General features: G+C 39.5%; 9 protein-coding genes across 9 annotated transcripts; 3 read left to right on the top strand and 6 right to left on the bottom strand. All coding sequences in view use genetic code 12, as the record gives it.

The window, feature by feature from the left end:
- Positions 1 to 1142: 1142 nt before the first annotated feature.
- Positions 1143 to 3209, bottom strand: AFG1 (Afg1p; the record flags this gene model as incomplete). The annotated part of the gene is made up of 1 exon (XM_051755265.1): positions 1143 to 3209. One exon carries the CDS (start codon positions 3207 to 3209, stop codon positions 1143 to 1145), a length of 2067 nt encoding a protein of 688 aa, XP_051610761.1.
- Positions 3210 to 3598: 389 nt separating this feature from the next.
- KGF57_000762 (phosphatidylinositol-3-phosphatase) lies at positions 3599 to 5947 on the bottom strand (the record flags this gene model as incomplete). The annotated part of the gene is made up of 1 exon (XM_051755264.1): positions 3599 to 5947. One exon carries the CDS (start codon positions 5945 to 5947, stop codon positions 3599 to 3601), a length of 2349 nt encoding a protein of 782 aa, XP_051610760.1.
- Positions 5948 to 6134: 187 nt separating this feature from the next.
- JIP5 (Jip5p) lies at positions 6135 to 7787 on the bottom strand (the record flags this gene model as incomplete). Its single annotated transcript, XM_051755263.1, has 1 exon — positions 6135 to 7787. The coding sequence occupies one exon, from the start codon at positions 7785 to 7787 to the stop codon at positions 6135 to 6137; it is 1653 nt and encodes a 550-aa protein (XP_051610759.1).
- Positions 7788 to 8696: 909 nt separating this feature from the next.
- SER33 (phosphoglycerate dehydrogenase) lies at positions 8697 to 10088 on the bottom strand (the record flags this gene model as incomplete). The annotated part of the gene is made up of 1 exon (XM_051755262.1): positions 8697 to 10088. The coding sequence occupies one exon, from the start codon at positions 10086 to 10088 to the stop codon at positions 8697 to 8699; it is 1392 nt and encodes a 463-aa protein (XP_051610758.1).
- Positions 10089 to 11137: 1049 nt separating this feature from the next.
- On the top strand, positions 11138 to 11662 carry KIP4 (Kip4p; the record flags this gene model as incomplete). The annotated part of the gene is made up of 1 exon (XM_051755260.1): positions 11138 to 11662. One exon carries the CDS (start codon positions 11138 to 11140, stop codon positions 11660 to 11662), a length of 525 nt encoding a protein of 174 aa, XP_051610757.1.
- Positions 11663 to 11887: 225 nt separating this feature from the next.
- On the top strand, positions 11888 to 14000 carry KGF57_000758 (uncharacterized protein; the record flags this gene model as incomplete). Its single annotated transcript, XM_051755259.1, has 2 exons — positions 11888 to 12703; positions 12996 to 14000. 2 exons carry the CDS (start codon positions 11888 to 11890, stop codon positions 13998 to 14000), a joined length of 1821 nt encoding a protein of 606 aa, XP_051610756.1.
- A 455-nt stretch (positions 14001 to 14455) lies between these two features.
- On the top strand, positions 14456 to 15574 carry KGF57_000757 (uncharacterized protein; the record flags this gene model as incomplete). Its single annotated transcript, XM_051755258.1, has 1 exon — positions 14456 to 15574. One exon carries the CDS (start codon positions 14456 to 14458, stop codon positions 15572 to 15574), a length of 1119 nt encoding a protein of 372 aa, XP_051610755.1.
- Positions 15575 to 15680: 106 nt separating this feature from the next.
- Positions 15681 to 16367, bottom strand: KGF57_000756 (uncharacterized protein; the record flags this gene model as incomplete). Its single annotated transcript, XM_051755257.1, has 1 exon — positions 15681 to 16367. One exon carries the CDS (start codon positions 16365 to 16367, stop codon positions 15681 to 15683), a length of 687 nt encoding a protein of 228 aa, XP_051610754.1.
- Positions 16368 to 20073: 3706 nt separating this feature from the next.
- On the bottom strand, positions 20074 to 20595 carry KGF57_000755 (uncharacterized protein; the record flags this gene model as incomplete). Its single annotated transcript, XM_051755256.1, has 1 exon — positions 20074 to 20595. One exon carries the CDS (start codon positions 20593 to 20595, stop codon positions 20074 to 20076), a length of 522 nt encoding a protein of 173 aa, XP_051610753.1.
- Positions 20596 to 20611: the final 16 nt, after the last annotated feature.

Genomic DNA, 20611 nt, shown 5'->3' with positions numbered 1-20611 from the left:
TCTTGATCTGCAACTATGGTTAAATACTTTTTTTTTTCTTTGCGGGTGATATGGTTCCGCGTAATTGGACGGCACGACGACAGCTCAAGTCGGAATGTAAAGTTAATTGTAAAAGAGGATCCTGGCTAACGAGAAGAGGGGACCTAGATTTTTCTTTCGAAGTAACGTTCACTCTGCTACATTGTGTTTTCTCACATTTGATGTTATAAGGAGTGGAAGCGGATTTAGGGGGGGGGGAACACTGTCCGATTTGCTTTGCGATTAGGAGTCAGGAACAATCGATTGATTGTGTTTAATTAAATTTTGAAACACGCATGGAGACATTGTACAAAGTCACCACGACATTGACTGATTCTAGAACATCTTTGTCAATGCGTTTGTGAAGAGACGACACTGTTTCCCACAATAACAACAGTGTAAAACAAAGTTGATAAAAAAAAAAAGCGGGTGGCTTGCATAACAGAGAGACATAACAAAAAAAAAAAACACAACAAAAGACGAAAATCAGGTGAAAAAAAAAAGCGACATTGGATTTCTAGACATGCAAAGCACCACCACGTCTGTTCACATGGCTGCAATGCCTTCTTCCAAGGAAGCAACTCCAATCTAGACAACATCAATCCTTACGACTCCCTTTCCCCTTCTTCCCGTAACAATCCACTCACTCACAAAGCTAGAGCTTAAATAAATGTGTCGAAACATCAAGATCCAAATATACACACAAGGTATCAGAACGATTTTACAAAACAAATTGAAAAAAACATTCACGCATAGTTCAGTATGAGGTATCTATTTCGACAATGCTTTTTGATCTAGCAGTTCTTTTCCCCTCCACTCATTCATTCAATACTAAATGGTGCAGTGAATAGAATGCATTTCGTATCAAAGAGCAAAAAGAAGAAGAAGAAGAAGAAGAAGAAGAAGAAAAAGTGAAATTTTTTCTCTTCGTTGCGTACATTGTAAAGGATGCGAAAACTGATTTAACGAGGTCGTGCAGTTTGTCAAAAAAGCATGAGAAGTCTGCAGTTGAGATTGACGTTGCATTTAACGCTTCTATATGTCCAATTGTTACTTTAAATGCCAATTTTGGCACTCCTTTGCGGATGTATCTCCCCACGTCATTAACTTAGTGTACATGAGACCTACTCATTTTTATCATTTCTTGCACTAGACCTAATCCAGCTACGACTTATTGCATCTTTCAACCTTTTCTCCTGTTGGCTAGTCCAGGGCCCCATCGCCCAGAAATGCAGCAAGTTGCGAAACACAGGTGCAACTTTTGAGTTGAACAAGGGAAACGATATACCTTCATTTTGCGAATAACGACGTGGAAGGGTGTCGCTAATCTCTTTCCTGATCTCCTTCATTGATTTCTCTTCAAGCAAGTCCTTCACCTTTTGTTCTTCTCCATGTACATCACTCCCCCTTGGATTCACCATGGTAGTGCTGCTACTAGCCCTACTTTGTTGCTCCCATGGTCTCATTGTGACATCGATCGGAACCCAACGTTCTGAACTTCTCCAAACGTCAGACCCGATCATTTCCTTAATTCTTGAAACTGCCCGCTTGAATGCAAATTTTTCATCGTCACCAGTAAAAACTTTGATGTTGGCGAAATTGGATTTGGTCGTGTTGATTTTACTGGGCTCGTTATAGTGCTGCGTATCTTCTTTATCGTAGGATGCTATGTTTGGCCTGTACGGGTTTTCCATGGCTATGGATGTTTTAGCATACATCTCTTCGTCCTGTACCTCTAACCTGTCAATAACAGTGTCTGCACCTGTATGAAGTTTCAAATACGTTGTAAATTTCTCATCATCAATCTTGAGTGCATCGGGGAAAAATAGATAGTCGACCTCAACTTGTGACCTCATAAAGAATTGACACTTGGCTTCGTATATTGCATCCAACAATGTTATAAACCTTCGTGCTTCATTTTTCATCCTTGTCGTCATGATGGGCACATTGTCCAATACTATTGTCCGGTATTTGGACGCAATTGAGATGTAGTCAGAAGATGAAGTGAGCCCTTGACAAATTTCTGCAAAGTCGAGATAACATATGGAGTCGTTGTTGAATGTCAATGGAATACGGGTGGTTCGGTTGTAAACTGTAACCGAGGAAGGAGTACCCAAACTTGATAGCGGCTTATCCATGTCAAGAGACCCTTCAGTAATACTTAGGGCCTTAGATTTGATCAAACGATCCCACTCCTCCTCTTGCTCCGGGTTATCTTTTCGCACAACTAAGTGGGACTTTTCCAACGACTTGTTGGCAAAGTGCGTCCGATAGTCCTTGCCAGAATTAATGTCAATCGATATACATCTTGCATTCAAGATTCCCACAAAACTCTTGAACTTACCCTTGCTAAACTGTGCGGAATACAACTCCTCCGGCAATTTATTCGACGTTGCAACAAGAACACCACCAAGTTTAAAGTAAAACGTAAACAATATCTTGATTATATTGGCACTGGCAATATCAGGCAACACAAACTCGTCTAACATCAATATCGTATTTCTTTGGATCATTTTTTGCGCAATCTCATAGAGAATAAACTCATTTTCCATTTTGAATTCATGCATTTTCCAATCCATGGTTTTCAATCTTTGTTGTTGTATATTGTGTATTTCATTATACACATATAACATGAAATTATTATAGTGCCAACGCATCTTTGACGCGTGCGGTAGTGACGAAGCGAAAATGTCCATAAGCAACGATTTACCAGATCCAACGTCACCATTGACCAAAAGACCTTGAGGCGAGGGGAAATTGAGCAACGCCTCCTCGTCAGTTAGGAATCTCACCAACGATTGCTTTTCGCGTCCTGAATCCTTTTTCAAAAACCGCAACGGCGACTTGCTTCTCGTGTTTTGCTCCGCTTGTTTCAATTCAATCTGTCTCAATAATAAGCTCATCTTGATGGATAAATCCTCTGGTGGCACGTAATCAATAACGCGATGATATAGTTTTTGAAACTCTTTCATCACTCTGATTTGTGCTTCATCTCTTTCCAATATCCCCACGGTCACATAGGTCTGGTATATTTGATACGGATCCGTTATGGAGACAGATTGACTTGTGTTGATTGATGGGGGTTTATAGCTTGGGATTCTACCTTGCACACCTTGAACTCCACTGGTGGCCCACGTAGATGAGAAGCGCGTAATGAGAAGTGGTACTTTGCAACCATGTCTCAATGTCATGGTAGTTGATCAGTATACCGTAAGTTAGACCATCAACAAGAGTGACGAAAAATGCTTCTGTTTTTGTGTTGTTTTCATTAAGTAGCGAATGGAAATAAAGTTTCTGTATTTGCTGATAACTAGAACTTTGTTTGATTCTAACAAGGTCATTTCTATATTCTACCCTTCCAATACCAGGGCTCCAAGGAAAATTATGCAAAACATCCTACACGCGATAGTCTCGAATTACGTACAGCTGTGTTTATTTCCTCCTACACAGATTTTCTTTGTGTATACCTAGAGGGATACGAAAAAAAATTATCTAATCCATCAGTTACAGAGATCAACACGAATAAGAAAGTTCTCAAATACAACCTCGTTGCACATTATGTATTCCCTACAAACTCTATCTACTCCTTCTTCAACATTTGTGCAAACTTTTTGTCCAAAGAGTTGGATAATCCATTCATCTCCTCATCCGATCGTCCATACAACTCAAACCACCATTTCAAATCAGACGAATTGAAAAAGATGACTTCGTCATCTTCAGCATACGATTTGTTTAGAAATTCATTTGGTCGTGAGTTGAAATAATCCCAAATGGACACAGTCGACTCATAACATTTATGCACTTGTAGTAATTCGCGTTCGGAATCGCACAAGAAGGATCCATATTGACAAGAATAGTAATGATACAAAAGTCTCTTGAGAAACCTCGTGTTAAACTGAAACTTTGTAGGATGCTGACGAACGATTTGATAGACACAGTCTAAGAATTGGTGGAAAACGGGCGAACGCTCGTTGCTTCCACCATAGATGCTAGATGATGACGATGATGATGAGTAAAATCGTTTGTCGGTATTGGATTCAGGTGAGCCAGTGCGATGTCCATTGGGGTAGCTGGACAATCCATTTTGAGCGCTATTTTTGATATCACGAGCAGCCCTGGCTGCTTTTTGCAAGAAGGAAGTGACACTCGCTGCTGCCCCACTTGCCGCACCGGAAACTTCATTAGCCAACGTATTTTCCAATTGCAAGCTGTCAATTGATATCTCGGATGATTGCTCATCAGTCCTGTTACTGTTACTGTTACTGTTACTGTTACTGTTACTGTTACCATTGCCGTTGCCGTTGCCGTTACTATTAACGTTGCCAGATTGAGGTGGCTGATGCTTCTTGGACTCCTTCTTCATAACTGCGCCAATGCAACCACCATGATCAGCTCTCGTATTGAACTTGAACCCAAAGCTAACCCATTCTTTTTCAATCAACACCATGAATCCCTTCAAAGTCCTGTAATACGGGTCTAGACACAATTGCGCCAATGCAGAAACCTGTGAGGTTCGATCCCACCCATCAGAACAGTGAATAATCACATTTGTATTATTTAGGTGAACTGATTTGGTTATTCTATCAACTGATTGCAAGATTATGGAAAGGCGGGTCAACCACTGTGTCTTTGTTAGTGCATTTTGTAAAGTTGCTGCAGCGGATGTATTTTGCTGCTGATTGGGATCAGTTGGTTGTTGAAATCGATCGAGGTCATTCAAAATCGTGGTCAACTTCGTAAGTGAGTCTCGCACCACATGGATGTTATCAATATTGCTAAATATCTTGTCAACTTGGCGTGGACTTTTAGAAGAATGGGCATTGCTCTCGTCATCATTGGCATCATTACTTCGACTCTTTTTGTTCTTGTAGTTGTCTACGTTTTCCGTCCCTGCACCCAACGCATGCTGTGCCATTGCATTTGTTACCGGTCGCAAGTCAACTAGAAGGTTACGTTGCATTTGCTGTGACTGGTAATCGGTAATGTCACCAGACTGCTCCATCTTCAAGCGTCTAGCACGCTCAGCATCTTGACAGTGGAAAATCTCTCCAATCAACTTTTCATCCTGAATGGATCGATTTTGCAAATTCAACCCCACCAATGGTTGAGCACACCTAGCAATAACATTTCCGTTGATATTGGATCGGTGTTTATACACCACTGCTGGTATTCTTTGTTTCGATCTAAATTTTGCTGCATGTTTCAATACATTATCCGATATGGAGTTCGGCACTATTAGTATTCGAGGGTAAGATGGACAAAACTTGTACTCTGCATTGACCTCACTTACTCTCCAGTACTTGTCATCTGCATTGCTTGAAATCAACCCTAGCCTGGTGTACTCCGCCACTGGGTCATATATATCCCAACCTCTAACATCCAATTCTTTTTCCAAGTTGTTTGGAACATATGAGTATGCATATAGTGCCTTGATGTCGTTTTCAGTTTTCACAGTAGTGGCCAATGAACTCATTTTGTTAAACACTTGGGTGCATATTAAATCATTCTTGAAATCAAATGAAAAGTAGGTAAAATCCTTACATTGTAACCTGATATTTGAAGCACTATAGTTATCAAAACCTTCAACCTGAGGAGCCACAGGCTGTGGCTGAGGTGAAGGGGAGTTGGATGTCGCTGCAGATGATGAATTTATCGCCGATGATATTCGATACTCGAGGCTGGAAGTGTTTGATCCTGCGGTATTATTGTTTAGCCATGTTGATCCTCTAGATTTTGCAATCCTTTCGATTATAGGGTAACATATCCATATTTCCTTCTGCTGTGCTTGAGTAGCTGATGACGAGGAGGTGTGCTTTTGATTTGTTGTGAATGTAAATACAAGGTGGTGAGAAGACAAGATCAAAGTTCCCAAGATGTAGGACCCTCGCCTGCTTAACACAACATCATGTACCGTGAAGATATTTTCCATGGATGGTTATGCAAGTAGGTAATATGCGTGGTACGAGCAGTGAGCGCAGATTTGAAATTGTGGTTGTGGCATATTGATAAGCAAACTCGTTCGACGCACTTACCAGAACAAAAATTTTGTGAGTGAACAGTACAAGTTGCAAAAATGCATAGTGTCTATACTACACAACCTACTAAAATACGATCCCCTAGAGCCCTTCAAACCTTCGTATACCGTGTTCGTGCTTCTGCATGTTTCTTATTTGCTTGGTGGTGAGCTTCTTTTCTTTTGTCTTTTGTTTCTTCAGTTGTGGCTGAGATGTGTCATTCTCTGTACCATCGTGTTTTGTGAGCTTGTTGATATCAATGGCTTTGGTTTTAGGTTTGGTGATAAGCTCGGAAAAGTCCCTCCTTTTACGTTTGTAAGCAGGAGGTATATCTTTTGTATCTTCATCCACATCATCACCATCTTCTGATAGCTCTTCTACATCATCTACCTCACTGCCCTCATTTGCATCATTGTCATCCTCGTCCTCCAGGTCAAGTCCAGAATCACCGCTGGTTAAGACTTCACTCATAGAAGATCCAGACCCATTCTCACTATCACTGAGGTTGTCGTCACTATCATCACCCTCATCGACATCATCAGTCTCCTTATTTGACCATAGCTTTAATCTATCCATTCCAGCACTTATCAATCGATACTCAAAATCAATATCCAACATACTAACTTCATCAACAGGTCCGTATTTCCCCAGTACTGTGGAGTGTACTCGAGTTTCAACGACCTTCCCTCTTTTATAATTGATGCGATGAAGCAAACCATCGCTATCTCCACACCAAACTGAGTGGGCTAACTCCTCCGAATCGTTGTTCATTGTGGGCACAATTGCGTCAATCGATGCTGTTTTGTTGATTTTGATACGTGACAACTGATCCATTAGGTTATTTTTAGAATTTCTCCAAATGGTAACAATTCCTTCCCCATGGCTAACCAACACAGTGTCAGCTTTGCCGTCTCCCAATTCATCAGTAGTGTACGACATCGCCAACAATTCGTCCTCTTGGTCATCGGATTGAGTTATGATCCCCTTTCTGATATCAATATGAGCCAAGGTGGTTGAGCCGAGTGTAAGATAATGGTAAGGTGACTGAGACATCAGCAAAATATGATTGATAGAGTCATCGTGTACTTGACTAACTTTGAACTTGAGTTTATTTGAAGACAAGTCTGTCGAATCATATACAAACACGTGTCCGTCCTCGCTGCCCGCCAACAAAAACGGATGACTTGTCGAATGGCACAATCTGGTGAGTTTATCTTTCGAATTGTCATAGTTACTCGTGACATCTACTTTACCAACAACTTTGCCCAGGTCGGTGGCTGCCTTTTTGATAATGTTGTCTGACCCACAAGTGTACACAAATTCCCCCAATGAATTGTTTCTGGGATCAAAGATGGCGTGTCTGCACGATCCCTTGTGCCGTTTTGTCTTCCAATCAGTCGTGATATTTGTTTGAGCTTCTGGAGCGTCGTTAGGATACTCCTCAACAGACGTCCACCACTTGGTTTTCAGTTGTGACACTGATTTTGTGACATGTGGGATTTTGCCCTCTGCATAAGCACGTTTGTCAAGCTCGGCAACCTTTTCCCGTCTCGATTCCATCTCCTCTTCTAGCTTTGATGCATCGTAAGTGTTGCAAAACAAATGTCCCGTTCCAAGTCCAGAAATGAATATTGGCCTTGTGGGATGTGCAGCTACTGTGAACAATGGGTCTTTGTAGCCAATCTCAAGAATCGGTGCCACAGAAGATTCCATTGATTGAGCAGCACTGGCTGAATTTGACTTTTTCTTTCCCATGTTGGAAGAGGGGCACTCGTGGCAAGATGGTCTCTATGATCAATGAGTACAGTTTTTTTTTTTTTTTTTTTTTTTTTTTTTTTTTTTTTTTTGTTTTTGCTTTTTCCTCCCCGCCATCTCTGCTCAATTTTTCAGCACGAGAATTGAGATGAGAATAAACATGGGCAAGAAGACAGCAAGTACATAATGTTTGCGATAGACTGTCTTACTAAACCAATCAAGGAGGTGATTATTTGACACAGAGAGTGCAGCTATTGACACTTTTCAAATGAGGTTGTAGATATATGGTAAAAGATATCAAAGACAACGCTCTCAAAAACTCCTAGCTACGAGTTCAAAACAGTTGTAAATTCTTTCCTTTTGGTCTCAATTATGTTTTCCAATTCTTCAATCCTTAAGTAGTAGACCTCATTTGCCAAGCCCTCCGTATTGTCCACGTTGTATTTATCCAATAGTTTACGATACAACTCTTTCAACTGATTGAGAGTGTTGATCTTAATAGTCTTATGCTGTAGTTGTGTCGACACGTGGTTCTTCCATTCAAGGAGTATATTTTCAAAAGTGTTTTGATCAATTGATTCCAATTCTTGCATGGTTTGGACCTTATTTGTATGTAGGAGTTGAGAAAGGAGGAGTACGTCACGTAAGTTGTACAGACTTGGATTGGTTACTTGTGAGTGACTCATTTGCAGTAGATGAAACCAAGTGGGATATGCTCTATGAATGATGTCGGCGTGGGGAGGACAAAAGAGTTGGTGCAGTATGTGGTGGTCGGTTTTTATTTTTTTATTTTTATTTTTAATTTTTTTTTAAGATCGCGTATCGATATATTGTAAAGCTTTACAAAAAGCCGTTTATTTAATCAATTAATTTATACAGAAACACAAACTATAAAACAGTGCCTACTGATCAATACAATAAACGAGTGGCAATCTTGTATGGTGTTTGTTCTAGCTGTTCATACAACGCCTTGATATCGCTGATATCAACGTCCGAAATATCTGCCATCAAGTAGGCAATATCTCCTTGCGAATCACTGAATTGCTTCTCGATATTGTGATTTGACAAGATATTGTTGACGGTTTTCAAAACACCTGGAACATTGTGGTGAATGTATAATACTCTGACGACGTTCTGTTGGTCCAAATCCAAAGGTCTCAATGAGACTTCTGGGAAATTGACTGCACTTTGTGAAGTACCTTCATTGATATACTTGGTCAATGCATTCGCAACCTCTACACCAATGGCAGATTGTGCTTCTTCAGTTGATCCACCAATGTGTGGAGTCAAAATAACGTTTCTCAAGGAGGTCAATTGACTAGCAAAGTCATTCAACTCATCGCTGAACAAACCTTCACCATTCTTGGCGGGCTCATGTGGATAAACATCCAATGCAGCACCAGCAATCTTTCCGGCTTGCATGGCTTGCACCAATGCTGGAATATCCACAACTGTTCCTCTAGATGCATTGATTACGTATGCACCATCCTTCATGGCAGCAAACTGTGGTGCACTCAACAAATTTTTGGTTTCGGCAGTGGCCGGAACATGCAAAGTGACAAAGTCAGCTCTTTGCAATAATTCATCCAAAGTTGCCACTTGTTTAGAATTACCCAACGACATAATTGTCAAGGTATCGTAGTAGATAACATTCATACCCATGGCTTCGGCCAAGACCGACAACTGTGATCCAATATGACCATAACCCACAATACCCAAGGTCTTACCTCTGATTTCCCAACATTTGGCACTGACTTTGTTCCATGTTCCAGTGTGCATTTCAATTGATCTGTCTCCCAATTGTCTTGCCAAGGTGATGATTTCAGCAATTACCAACTCAGCAACTGATCTTGAGTTGGAAAATGGAGAATTGAAAACAGCAACACCGGATTTGGCAGCGAAATCCAAATCAACTTGGTTGGTACCAATACAGAAGCATCCAATAACCACTAGATTTTTGGCATGTTTCAAGATTTTTTCAGTCAATTTGGTTTTTGATCTAATACCAATGGCATGAACATCCTTGATTTTCTCCAACAATTCTTCTTCTGGTAATGAGGATTTGTAAAATTCAACTTGGTACCCCTGTCCTTTAAAAATGTTGATGGCAGTTTGGTTCACATTCTCCAACAATAGTATTTTGATGTCACCGGTAGAAAATGGTTTCAACACCTTGGTAGGCTTGGAAGGGACGTACTGGCTCAAATAAGATTGAGTTGGGGAAGTCGAGACAGCGTTTGGTGAACCGGAAATGTTCAAAGCAGTCTTGACTGTATTTGCAATATCTTGAGGATTCGTCATACTTGGCTGGGCTGAAATTGGATAGTAATGGGAAAGCAATGAATTGGTTAAAGTTTTGGTTTATATACTCCGGTAGCTAATTGACTAATAGTAAAAGGATAAATACTTTTCAAAATGATTGAAGAAATTGAAAAAATAAAAAAACAAAAGAAAAAAAAAAAAAAACCTTTATCCGACGTGAATTTGGTGATGACGACGACGATGATAATGATGATGATGATGCAACGTGCAAAAAAGTGAGTGAGTCAACATAGACAAACAATATACAATTAAAAGGCAAAAAGAAAACAAGAAAAAAAGAAAAAAAGAAAAAAAAAAAAAGAAATTGAAAATTGCAATTTCCGATTCAGGCTTGTATAGATGCACGTGACATTACATCTTTTTTTATATATTGTAATGGTGTAATTAATTAATTGCTATTCGTGTGGAAACAGGTCGTTTACTTGTTGATCTATGTGAGAGTGTCGAGTACCCGACCCAAAGGCATCTTGGATGTACTTCAGAACTTATAGCATCTAGTAACAGAGCTCCTGTCCCTCGTATGCAAAGATAAGATAAGAGACATTAAAGTTGTACAATCATAATGATTTGACTCCGATAGATATTTGACTTCTCTGAATCAAGCCGCACACGAATACTTTGACCAAACTGAGGTGAAAAATTATATATAGACCACAGTACAGCAAGTAGTAGTCTTGTATAAAGTGGTCTCTTACGGCGCAGTTGTTAATGGAGAAGAACAGATTCCTTTCTAGTTACTCTGTTCAAAGTGCCTTCCTTTTCTGTCTGAATAAACATTTTTTTTTTCATCAACTCTGTAGATCTACAGATAACGTTGAGAATGCATGGGTCGTACACTTCCATCGTGACACAGACCGCCATCTTATCGAGAAGCATATATGAGGAGGCTGAACAGTTAGTCGGTCATTACAAGATAAATTACATATGTTAACCGCGTAGGCTATTTTTGGTTGGAAAAATAAAAATCTGTAAAACATAAACATGACACTTGGCAGTCCTACCAGTCCACCATTTAACAAAAACAAAATATGCCTACTACAATTCCATCCATCACAGCAAAGGTCAACGAGAGTCAGGTGAATGAAGATATACGTAGACGAGATCAAAAAATAGACGAGTTGGAGAGTGAAATCTTGCAACTAAAAGTGCAACAGTTGAAGCACGATCATGAGGAAGATAAGAAATTGTTTACATTGGAGAACTCATTACATAATATCAATAGCAAGTTGACTGAAGTGGAGATGGTTAACATTGACTTGCGTAACCAGCTAACTCTTTGTCAAAACATCATTGAAAAGAAGAACGAAGAGGTCAAAAAGTTGCAGCTGGCACTTAAAGATCAACAATCGCTAATAGCTAGAGAGACACTCATTTTTCAGCACAAGTTAGACGCACTTCAACAAGAAATCAATCGAGTAAGCGAAGCTAGAGTGACCCATACTGCAAAAAGAGAAAGTTCCAATCTCGAACAAAAGCGAAATCTGTTGCGTGAAGAAGTGGAGAAACGAGACAGAGATAAATTGGCTGGTACTTATTTACACTCAGAACTTTGAGATGTGGTTCGCCTGATGTTGATTGAGTTGCTACCTACACTACATGCAGCTATTGGTTCAGAGTACTTAGGCGACACTACATGTGGATCTCCTCACTCAACCTTGTTGTCAACATATTTTCAATAGAACTTTGGCAAAAGGAAAATTTCCAATCACTAGCTTCCAAAAGCATATCCAACAAAACACAGTTCAGCCACTTTGGCAGCAAACAACAATTATACCATTATGAGACCATTATTCGAGGCCGCGAGTGTCGTGCTAACAATCATGCACATTGTATACGCATTCATCAAGGAAGAGCATACATTATTCAGCCATAATTCGGAAGAGATCCACTCTTGGGTATTCGATAATGAGAGGCATTTAGTTTCGTCAAAGCTATGGAGAGAATTGGAGGACACACCAGAGGAGTTCAACACAACCACAATATACTTGAACGAAAGCAAGCAAATACTTATACTATCATCAACAAACCCTTTGACCTTTTATGAGTTTGAAGCTGGGGATCCAAACACATTTTCAGATATCGTGGCTTTAACCGGCTGTCTACGTATGGTGAATAATACTTCAAGTATAACTCATATTGACGCTCAAGGATTCTCTCTTTCCACTCCTCCAGGAATAAGTTTTGGGGTTTCATTGTTGTTGGTAAGCTTGGCCAGCGATTATGGGCTTGATGGGTTGGGTACGAAACTCTATATGAGCAACACAGTTATCTGCCGATCAGGTTCTGGAGAAACAATTCAGATTCAAACAAGGTTAAAGTTTATATCGTTTCCGAAAGCAAGATTGAAAAAGATTATTTGGAACAAAAAGAGAAGGACAAAGTCCTTTGTGAAGAAATTGAAGGGTATTTTTCACCGAAATGACTCAGATGGAGAAGTTAGTGTTGCCAGTTTCGGCACTTGGACAGAAGGCAAATGGGCAGATATCTATACGTTGTACAAGTACAAAAAGTTGGGATTGTTGTTCTTCAACTTGAGCGAACTAAAACATGCCAAACCGTTTTGTGAGAGCAGACCCGAATACCTACAATGCCTGGTTTTGAATAGATGATAAAGGGAATTTTTGTGTTACTTGAGAGACGCTAAATGCTGTAAATAAAAAAAAAAAAAAATACTATGCCAGTAATTGTCAATTTGTTTTGTTGTCACTCCAACCACATGGCACAGAACTTTTACAATTGTCTCACGGAAAAATTATAATCTACTTTGTTATGCTTGTATTTGTATATTTACTAAACTGGTTTGGCCCTTTGATGCTTGGAGTTTTTATGTGGTTACTCCATCCGCTCCGCCCCTCCCAAATATAAACAGGTATGCACGTTCTACAGTTATTGACATTAGTGTGTGGTTTCTATGTGGGAGGCTCTATCGGATACCAAGACTTTTCAAATGCAGAGGAAAGACACATAACCCGCGACATTGACGGGGAAGAGATCCATTCTTGGTATTTTTACGATGAGGAACATTTGAGACATTCACAATTGTGGGAGGATATGACCCACGGACTGGGAGACTTCAATGAAACGGTGATCCATTTCAACAAAACCAATCAAACGTTAGTACTTACACTGACTGATCCACCCACGTTTTATCAAGTTGACCTTGAATTGATTGGAATATTTGCCGAGGATGATGCCACTGAGTTGGACAGACTTCTTCCGTTAAATGAGACTGCCACTATGCTAAAGATGGATGCAAGGGAACACATTCTAAAATTTCCGTCACCAATGAGTGAAAATGCCATCCTTACGAGTTTACTAATGAGCTATGGAATTGATGACTTTTCAGTCGCTGACTTTCCAAATGGAACCATATCAATTGACGTAGATGATCAATTTGAAGACGAGTTTGAAATGCAAGCCAAAAAGTTGTTGAAGCTACTTTTGCTCCCCCTTAAGCTATTGAAGAAGTTGTTGCTACTCATCAAGTTTCTCATTTGTCTACCTTTCCTCATCATCAAAAAAATTATTCTTCTTCCTTTCCTATTAATCAAGAAGGTTATCATGTTGTTGAAAAAGAAGGTTTTGATTTCGATCAAAATGAAGGTTAAAGCAGTGGTTGTGAAAGTTAAAGATACCGCACTGGATGTGGCAGAGAAGACAGTTGATGTGACTGTGGTTGTTATTGTACTGATCAAAAAAGTGGTGATTGAAACCGCTGCTAAAGCTGACTACGATGTAAAGAAAGTTGCAGCGAAGGTTATAATGACAAAAGATAAAATCGTTGATAAGGCCATGATGGAGAAGATTAAAATAAATGACAAGGTCGATGAAAAAGTAGGTCATGCGTTGATGAAGGCTGAGCGAACGAAGGAGAAATATTTTGGTGGGTGAGAAGAGATAATCACGTGGACTAACCAATGCTATTCTGAACTTTACAAAGGCTAACACAAGACAAATAGCAGGTAACAGCATGGATCAAGACAACAACCTTCCTATCTTTTGCGTTCACTCTAAACCAAAGGAACTTTTCTCATTTTGTGTTTTATTTATTTGCGGCAATTTTTTTTGTGATGCCAGCACAAAACTACCTCAATTAGGTAACAGATTATTTTTCTTTTTTTTTTTATTTTTTTGATATGCTTAGAGATCTTTGTTATGCCGGTAGTATAAAGCTTCGACTTTGTTTATGTATTTTATGGAGCAAAGAGACGTCTATTTTGACTTACAGCTGACTTTTTCTTTTGTTTTTGTTTTTTTTTTTTATTTTCTAGCCTTTCATTTTATGTCTCAACAATAGAAGCATAGACACCCACTACTTCCACCTCCCCTCCCCCGCTCACGACGAAATGCAATTGAAATATCTACTTGTCACGTTGACAACTTTGGTCGGGGCAGCAGTTAGTACCGAAATTTACACTATTTCCAACACCACTGATGTCAAGAGTCTCTTTTACCCCATTGAGGAGGAACATATGGTTCATGAATTTGAGCAGCTGGAGGAAATCCATTCGTGGAAATTTTACAATTATCAACATTTTCAATCATCGCAATTGTGGCAGGAGTTGGATGCGTCTTCGGGAGTGGAGACTGAGTTTAATCAGACTGTGGTGCATTTGATTGAGAGTAATGAGACTTTGATTCTTTCTTCGTTGAGTCCTGTTACTTTTTTCGAGTTTGAAATTGATTCGTTTTTGAGTCATGGAAAATTGGGTGCAAATGCAAATTCATCGGTGGATTGGTTTGGCGAGGATGATGATGGTGGTGGTATCGATGACGAGTTGGATTTGGACCAAGAGGCTGCCGCTATTTCGGGTAAAGAAAGAGGATTTGGAGGCGGGGCTTTAAGTGGCGACGATGATGAAGATGAAAGGGCCACCATGATTATCCAATTTGATCCAGATGGTGAAATTCTCAAGCGTGCTTCCCCCAATACGGCTATCAATTTGTTTTTGGTTAGTTTATTTGTTGAATCTGGAGCTGATGGGGTCAAGAGTATGGTTGAGAATGATGATACGATTTTTATTGTTCCTAGTAAAGATGGCGATGTTCAATTTGAAGCACAAGGGATTTTGAAATTGATTATTCTTCCAATTCTCAAGTTGAAGAAGTTGATTTGGATCATTGAAAAGAAGACCATTGCATTGTTGATCAAGCTTAAAGAATTGACGGCTGCGATATTGAAAAAGACAAAGAGGGTTATCATTTTGTTTACAATCAAGACTAAATTGGTCATATTGAAGACGTTGTTTCTTATTAAACAAAAGGTTAAGAAGGCTAAATTATTGGTTGAGATTGTGGCGATTGTGACGAAGGAGAAGACAAAGTATAAGATTAAAAAGACATTGATGATTATAGCCATGTTGAAGGAGAAGGCAAAGGATAAGGTGCGTAATACGAAGGAGGCTTTGAGAGCGGCAAAGGACAAGTTAAAGAAAGGGAGTGGGGACTGGAGTGATAGTGATTGAGGTTTGGTTTCAAAGCGGTATAGTTTAATTAAAGTGAAAATATTTTATATAAAATACAAAGTGAAATGTGAATCGAAGTTACTCAAGAGTGAAGGTTATCCATGGTTTAGGCATGACATACAGCAGTGTGCAATACAACCAATTCCAATACTGCAGTTGATCCATTTTCCAAAACGGTGTTTGTAGTTATGGTTTCTGTTGAGTAATCACCTTCTGGGACTTGGGTTGGAATGACAATAACACTGTTTCCGGTAGCAAGGGCAGTTGAAGTAGCATCAGATGGGGATGTAGCGGCTGGAGCAGCACCGGAAGAAGGAGAAGAGGAGACTTCCCCACTTGAAGAAGATTCATTTGGTTGGGATGTGGTTGACGAAGATTGAGCTTCTCCTGTTTCTTGGGCAACAGATGATGGTGGTGGGCCAGAGGTGGTGGAAATCGATGAGGAGGTCGATTCGACAGTTGGTACACTGCTGCTTGACCCTTGGTCAGTAGGAGTGGTGTCAGTGGCTGTGGTACTGCCTTGGTCTGTTGAGGTAGCTTCAGCATTGGCAAGAGTCGTAGTTTGGGTATAAATGGTGGTGGTAGTCAAAACACCTGCTTCGTTAGTCCAGATGTACACAACACCATTTTCTTCAACCACTTGTGGTACAGTGGTGGTGGCAGTGGCTTGTGGAGTAACAGTAACAACAGTGGTTCCGTCGTAGGATGTAGTGTCTCCATCCGCAGCGTGTACTTTGGATAATAATGCACCCAATGTGAGTAGGAGCAAAGCATTTATTCTAGTTGAAACCATTTTGCAACCTCTGTTTGTTTGTTTGTTTGTTCAATTAGTGAAAGTGATGGCGGAAATCCGTATTTGGCCAACAATTGAAACAGTTGAAACACGGTGGTGGGGTTTACTCTTGAGTGGTGGTGCTTCTCTTAAATCTGATGAACGATTGTGAGGTTTGCGCTTGGTTGCAAAACAATAACGTCAAAACAGAATTTGATGAATGGAGGAGAAAACGGTTTACGAGTTGGAAGTACGGGACAATATGAGAGAGGAGGATTATGCAATGCTTTTATATATTATTGTGTTGCCATGGGTTAAAATACAGGTGGAAAGAGTACTCTGATTATATTTTTGCTGGTTATGGCTAAATGCGGATATTTTGTGAGTCGCGAAGTTTAAAGTTGTTGTACTACAGTACTTTGGTTTATTTTTTTATTATTATTTATTATTTTTTTCTTGTGTATGTGTATGTGTATGTGTGCATATAATCAGTTGTTGATGTGTTAAAATGCACAGAAACGCCTAGATGTAACGGAAGAAGAAGCTGGTTTGCTTACACAAAGGCCCTCGATATAAACCAATATTGCCAGTTTAGTTGAAATTTAGTTAGCCAGTGTTGTTGTGGTAGTAGCATGCTCTGTTGACAAGTTGAAAGATTTTAAGCTCATAACCTTTTTTGTTTTTGTAAACAATGCCCAACAAATGGAAGTGAGGAGCAAAAGTTGACCACCACAGTTCATGACAGCTACCGAAAAAGGTATATGTACCAAAAAGATACAAAATATAGGTGAGAAGAGAGATAGCTTGCATCTGCCGTACATGGTAATGACAGTACAACAAGACTAATATGTGTCAAACTCCTAAAGACCTCTGTTGCAGTATTACGTAATATATTATGTAATAGTCAGATTGTTTTTATTTTTCGAGTTTGTGTTGATTTTCTAGGAGACAGTGCAAAAAAAGAAAGCCAGCCACGTTTTTTGTCTATTTTTTTTTTTAGCTTCCTTTGAGGTGTGGAACACTGTGCTAGTGGATAGATCTTTTGTTTGCCTGTGTCTTCATTCAACTAGGGCTTTAGTTTACACAGCTGCTTTGCAATACCAACTCCATTCAATATAATAGAAGAAAGTGAAGCAAGTTTGTCTTCCATCAGCAAGGCTGTTCATTGCATATCGGTAAATTTGGACATCAAGCGATATTCTTCTGATCTTGTATCTCTACTAGACATTGCAAGTAAACATCTGTTATGGTGCGAGGCCACGGTTTGAGACAAACGGCAACGTTCCCATCGCAACCTCATCCGATCTTTTTTTTGTTTTTTTTTTTCCTTCGTTTTTACACTCTTGACATGAAGAAAGTTTTTTGGAAGCAACGTTTTGTGTCTCTGTTCCCAAAACAGATGTGGAGTTTCTGGAATAGGAACTTAACTCCAGCTACATATTCACCGCATGCTTCTATTGAATTGTCAGTGAGAGCACTATTAAAGTTACGAATGTCGTAAACGTTCTTTCCTTTGTTTATCGTGCTACAAACTAATGTAACAATGCTGACAAACATTGTCCTCGGACCGGATAAAGCTGCTGTAAGTACTCATTTCAGGAACCATATCCACAGCCTGATTACCAGCACAATTGAGCAACACTCTCAGGCCAAAGGAGAACAAGACTCAGCATATATGCAATTTTGTTTTGTGAAGAAGAAAGTTACTAGAGCTCTTGGACTATGAAGCTACCTTTTTTTTTTTTCGATTGCACTGTCCATTAAACATCGCAAGGATATTCATAGTGGAGTGAATCGTTTTTGTAGTGAGTAATAATAATGAAGAATATGATGAAAACTACCATTAGCGGGCGTAGACCACATGCGTGGGCTCGAAAATTGTAGAGTTTTGCGGATATAAGTCCTTCAAACTCGTCTCCATGGCTCATAACCTTTTCCAAACATAACAAATAAAAAAAAAAAATAAATAGAAAATAAAAATTTTGAAAATAACGCGTGAAGTTAATTCCTTTTTATTTTACTTTTCTTAAGTAGACTCATTACATAGTATAAGCCAGACAACAGGTTCACTCTCTGCCTCGCTTACGTCCTCTGTTTAGTTTCTTAGGTATTAATAAACACACCATTCAGTCCACTCTACTGAAGGTGCCTGTCGCTTTCGGTGCTTTTCTTGACATGTCCAGGCATCTCTCGTATATTTATGACTTCTCTCTTCGTTCATCGCAACTTTACGATAGTTTACACAAAAGCAGTTGCGTACACACTAATTTGATCAAACCACCAGCACCCACAACATTGCATTCAAAGTAGGTGAAATCGTGTCCTGTATGCTTCATCAACTAGTGATTGTGTAAGACTGTTGATTGTCGGCACGTAGTTTGAATCTGAACGTTACTTAGATAAACTCGTCGAACGTGGGCTTAGTCTTAAAGGGAAGCTCGCATACACAAGAAACATCTCCTGATAGCCCGTTTCAGGAAAGGTGCAGCGACTGCAACAGCTTAGTAAAGTCTGTATCTTCTAGTTTGTATACTGATGGCACTAACTACTTTGTGGCTTGTAGCAAGTTAATGTGTATACATGAGTGCAAAATGCAGTTCCAGTTACGCGTATAATAGCCAGCGTCTTCCCAGTTGAAAAAAAAAAGAGCATGAGCTTGCTTTTGGCCCACAAGCGAAAGCGTCAAAGTGTGATCTATACAGTTTCGTGCCATTTCCAGAGTGCAAAGGAAACAAAGGTTTGTTTGTCGAATTTATACTCAACGACGCTGTGATTTCATTTTTTTTTTTTTCAACCTGTCTAAACATTGATAAAATCTACTTGGGCAAAGGAATCTTGATCGCAGTTGCTCAGCTACAGCATTAATACGATCCACGCATCAATGCAATACTCGAGAAAGCTATACACGTTGACCATAAATACTCGATTTCTATGATTTCCACTCTGTATGTGGAGAGTAAATAGTGCTATTCAACTCCACAAGTCGTGATTGGTATTGCTTTGTAACTTGTGAGAGACGTAGATGAAGTTGGCCTTAGCATGCATTGCAGAGACTAAGTGCTGGGGGGTATTTTACTATGTACCAAAGGCGAGATACTACAAACATTATTAGATTTTACATACACATCGTACATATAAACTTTAATTTCCTAGTGAAAGCATTTTGGAATCATTTGCAACTCCGCATCTTCGTAAATCCTTTTAAACAACACATTCAACTTTCTTTCCCCCCTCTAGCAGTGCCACAGTGTATGTTCCCGGTTGCAAATCCCAAGAGCTCCTCCAGTTGCTGCAGTGTTTTTCTTTGAATTCCATTGTGTTTGTTAACCAATGCAGTCCCACTACAGCAAAGGACAAAGTTGGACTACACGTCTTGTAAGCATCCAATTTGTTTGTTTCTTCATCATAATCAATCAATTCAGCGTCCCACCAATGTATACTTGCTAGAGGAGAGCTTTAAAATAGAGCACCAACATTGGATTGTTTATAATATTTGTTACCATACGTTGTTGATATAACAAGCATTTATAAGGTGTCGTGAGAAAGAAGGTTAAGTTTATAAGGACCAGGCTTACCACCATAGGCAAAATGGTAAAGTTCAGAAGTACAAATGCTCAACAATCTCAACCTGGGGAATGTGCAATTGAGATATTTCTTGAAATACCATGCAAAACTATTGTAGGATTCCAAACATAATTCTTGAATGTACCTAGTTTCCAAAACATCCTCAACTTAAAAAATCTAAATTCAAAGTGTCCTTGGAATACTTGATGGGTTCATGCCACCTGATATACACTTTTTGCAACGGCAAGGTAATTTTCATGTCAACTCCTCTAACGTCAATGCCGTGTGTAATGTAAAATGTCATGTACAATTCAGTTAGAGTTGACACCTCGTTGATCAGCTCAAGGTCCCTATAACCATTGTAGACGTCCAATTTCAAACACATCACACTATCATTCCGCGGCAAGTTCAGCAACAACACAATGTCCAATTCGTGAAAGTCGTAATCACAATCATTATACTCCAATTTTCTGGTGTAGTTTTTGTTTCCACAAACAGCAGAGTAGTGGTTTAGTGGTTTAGACTTCAAATCCACGGTAGTTTTATCTGTGGCCCTATCCCCATCATAGCCTCTGCAAATCACACTAAAGTACTCGATATTCTTCAAGTGCTTAGCAATTTCCCACTCAAATCCCTTTGGCATTTCTGAAATCTGGAGTAAGTGAATCGTTTCCTTTGCATCCATCTTCAGCATGTGTTCT

Source organism: Candida theae, assembly GCF_024610275.1.
Source record: "Candida theae strain CBS 12239 chromosome Unknown scaffold13, whole genome shotgun sequence".
Taxonomy (NCBI): Eukaryota; Fungi; Ascomycota; class Pichiomycetes; order Serinales; family Debaryomycetaceae; genus Lodderomyces; species Lodderomyces theae.
This window is presented reverse-complemented; position numbering and strand designations above follow the sequence as displayed.